The sequence below is a fragment of the Quercus suber genome, unplaced genomic scaffold, assembly GCF_002906115.3.
Source record: "Quercus suber isolate HL8 unplaced genomic scaffold, Cork oak 2.0 scaffold_6, whole genome shotgun sequence".
Classification (NCBI taxonomy): Eukaryota; Viridiplantae; Streptophyta; class Magnoliopsida; order Fagales; family Fagaceae; genus Quercus; species Quercus suber.
Window position 1 is genome coordinate 2250029 of NW_027069472.1, and position 2979 is coordinate 2253007.

Sequence of the window (2979 nt, forward strand, 5' to 3'; positions counted from 1 at the left end):
AAGAACTTTTGAAGATACTAACTTTAAAAAGACCATCAGCCTTGTCAATTAGTTCAAAAACGCATACATCACCAACTATCAGAGCATTACCAATTGCAAAGGCATGCCAGCCTTGTCTTAGCTTGCCATAGACTTTACCCATGCTGTTTGCATATCGTACTAATCTCATAGTCCACAACTTATCTGAAGTTCGAAGCGTAACATTTCGTTCCCTCTTTTCCATATATATCTTGAAGAAGCTTGTTGGCACATTCTACTCAAAATATTTGCACAAAATAAATGTGAAGTCATTGGCAAATCAATAGTCTTTTATTAATCGTAATACTATTTGTGGAGGTAATACAATGTATGCATGTTCTCAAGTCTACAAATCCTAGGTAACTTTTGTATCTAACATTAAAGTATCATTTCTCATCTATGTGATTTAAACACGTCTTGTTTCAACAAAGACATAGGATGTCAAACACAATTGAAATTTATATTTGAAGAGACCGCCATCTATAAATTTCTTTAACATGTTAACATATAATATGCTTATTTATTTTGAGTGTGTTTGCATGTAGAAAAACTATAAATTTCAAAATATTAAAAATGATAAAAATTTCATTCAAGTCTCTACACAAAAATGGGTAGCACCATAATTCTGCACATATTTTAACTAAATTAAACTGCTTTCTTTCATAAGCAACTAATAAGAGAATCAGATGATGTGTCATTCCTTCCAGTGCTTGATAAAACAGTGTTCTAATGAATCACAGCTTCACAAAAACTATTTATAATCGTTTTCTAACACAGCCAATTCAGTCGTTGGAATGAACATTAGGGGGTCATGTTGTATATATGTTTTAAAATTTTAATCAATGAAGAAGTTAGATTAGGGGGCTCACCAGATGATCGGAATTCACATAACATGGGTACATCGAGACTTGGAAGGAAGGATAGTTTGAGATGAATTTGCTGGCTGCTTCAAAAGCTCTAGCACCCTTTTGAATCTTTGGAAGTTTACAAGACAAATGCCTTGGAATAACCTCTATACCTGTTCTCTCTTTTCGTATTGACCCCATACACTTGCCTGCACCAAAAGTATAATAACTTGAAGGCCAAAGTTCTAAAGCATCGTAGGAGCTGTTTCAAGAAGGAAATGTTTAGTTTGTTTTTGGATCTAATTTGAGAATGCAAATCAGGCTTACCAATATTATCATCACTAGCATCAGAATCAATATATATTACTTCAATTTCCTTGGTGTCAACTTCATTAGTTCCAGTACTAACCAATAATTTCTCTCTTTTCATTTTTTGATGATATCCCCTTTTCTTTTTTTCTTCATTTTCTCCAGTACCAACCAATAATTGTTCACTTTTCCTCTTTAGATAATTTCTCATTTTCTCCTTTTCTTCTTTTCCATTGCCATAAACAGGTGTATAACTCTTTCTACTAGCTCCAGCGACACCCTTTTCACAGCAATCTCTTCCATATATTTTTACAGAAAAATTTGAACTCCCATCATAACGAAAAAGTAGAAAGTCACCCATTTCCAAGGAATTGTCTTGCACGAATGCACTCCAACCTTTTTGGAAAAACAAATTGTTTTCAACTTCCTTCAAATCAACCCTCCAAGTTTTTCTTGAATTTGAAGGACCCCAAAGTACAGAACTGTTAGGTACTTCTCCATCAAAATACTTGACAAATGCTTCTGGGATTCTCTGTAAAATTAAGAAGAACGAATATAAAATATAAGCGCAATTGATATACTTGTACATGCAGTAGTTTTATATTTATGATATTAATTACAGAAACATAGTGAAATACAGTATAAGACTAATAAGAGTCCAAATTTTCTGTCCCACACTTCCTGCTTCACTAAATACTTCACAAATAAAAACATGTTACATGTTCATCTAATTTATTAAATGCAAAATTTATGCCTTCTATTATTTCAATTACCTAAATATGATGGGCTATTTATTTATTTATTTTAGGAAATTGAAATAATAGAAGGCATAAATTTAGCATTTAATAAATTAGATGGACATGTACCATGTTTTTATTTGTGAAATATATAGTAGAACAAGAAACATGGGACAGAAGATTTGGACTCGACTAATAAAGTGATAGCTCCATCATGGTTAGGACTACTACAAGTCTACATCTACTTCGAGGCATTCGCTTTATAAGTCCAAAGACTATGGTAGAGGAAGTATACTAAAAGAAATGAGAGCAAAATTAGGGAAGAATGAACACAACCAACATGATTTGAGAATTTATATTCAAACTACTAATAATGGAAACAGAAAATATATTTATGCACGAGAGAGAGACTTACCAACTGGGTAGGGAAGTCCCCAATCAAGACCTTGCAAAAGGAAGGTTTCTTTACTCTTTTCAAAGGCTCTAGAGGCTTTGTTGCCATTTGGGTAACCAATGGAGGAAAACACTGAAGAGAGGGAGAGCACGTTAAAATAAAGGGATGTATATACATAGTCTTTTTTGTTTTCGATGGAGCCTGACTGAAGGGTTTATATAAGAGATGAAAATGAAGTTTTTAGCCTGAAGTTTTTGGACATGTGACCACATTCATTGGATAAAAGGCAAGAATTTAGTAAATACCTTTTTAATGTTTCCAACAAGAATTTAGTAACATCTATGTGATAAGGGTGCTATATTAGAGACAAATGAAAAAGAATCCTACGACTATATATAGACAACAAATCATTAGGTTTTTTTTTGGAATTCTAATAGGGTGGTCATTGAACAGTTTTCATAACTGCTTTATTGGGAAAAGGGAGAGTTATAGAGTTGAAGGAAGTTTGAATTATTATTAGGAAATGTTAATTAAGAGAGAGAGAGAGGGAGAGAGACCTGGTTGAATAGAAAATGGCAATAGATTTGGTTTGATGGAGTAATAAATGGGATGTTGAAAAATGGTAACATTATTGAAGAGTTGGATGCTTTCCCAAGTCTACGTTCTCCTTTTATTC

The 2979-nt window shown here is 32.9% G+C and overlaps 1 protein-coding gene across 1 annotated transcript; it reads right to left on the bottom strand.

Moving 5' to 3' along the window:
• Positions 1-678: 678 nt before the first annotated feature.
• On the bottom strand, positions 679-2411 carry LOC136067656 (putative B3 domain-containing protein Os03g0621600). Its single transcript, XM_065773839.1, has 4 exons — positions 2325-2411; positions 1191-1704; positions 888-1072; positions 679-744 (listed from the first exon to the last, which is right to left on the bottom strand). Exons 1-4 carry the CDS (start codon positions 2409-2411, stop codon positions 679-681), a joined length of 852 nt encoding a protein of 283 aa, XP_065629911.1.
• Positions 2412-2979: the final 568 nt, after the last annotated feature.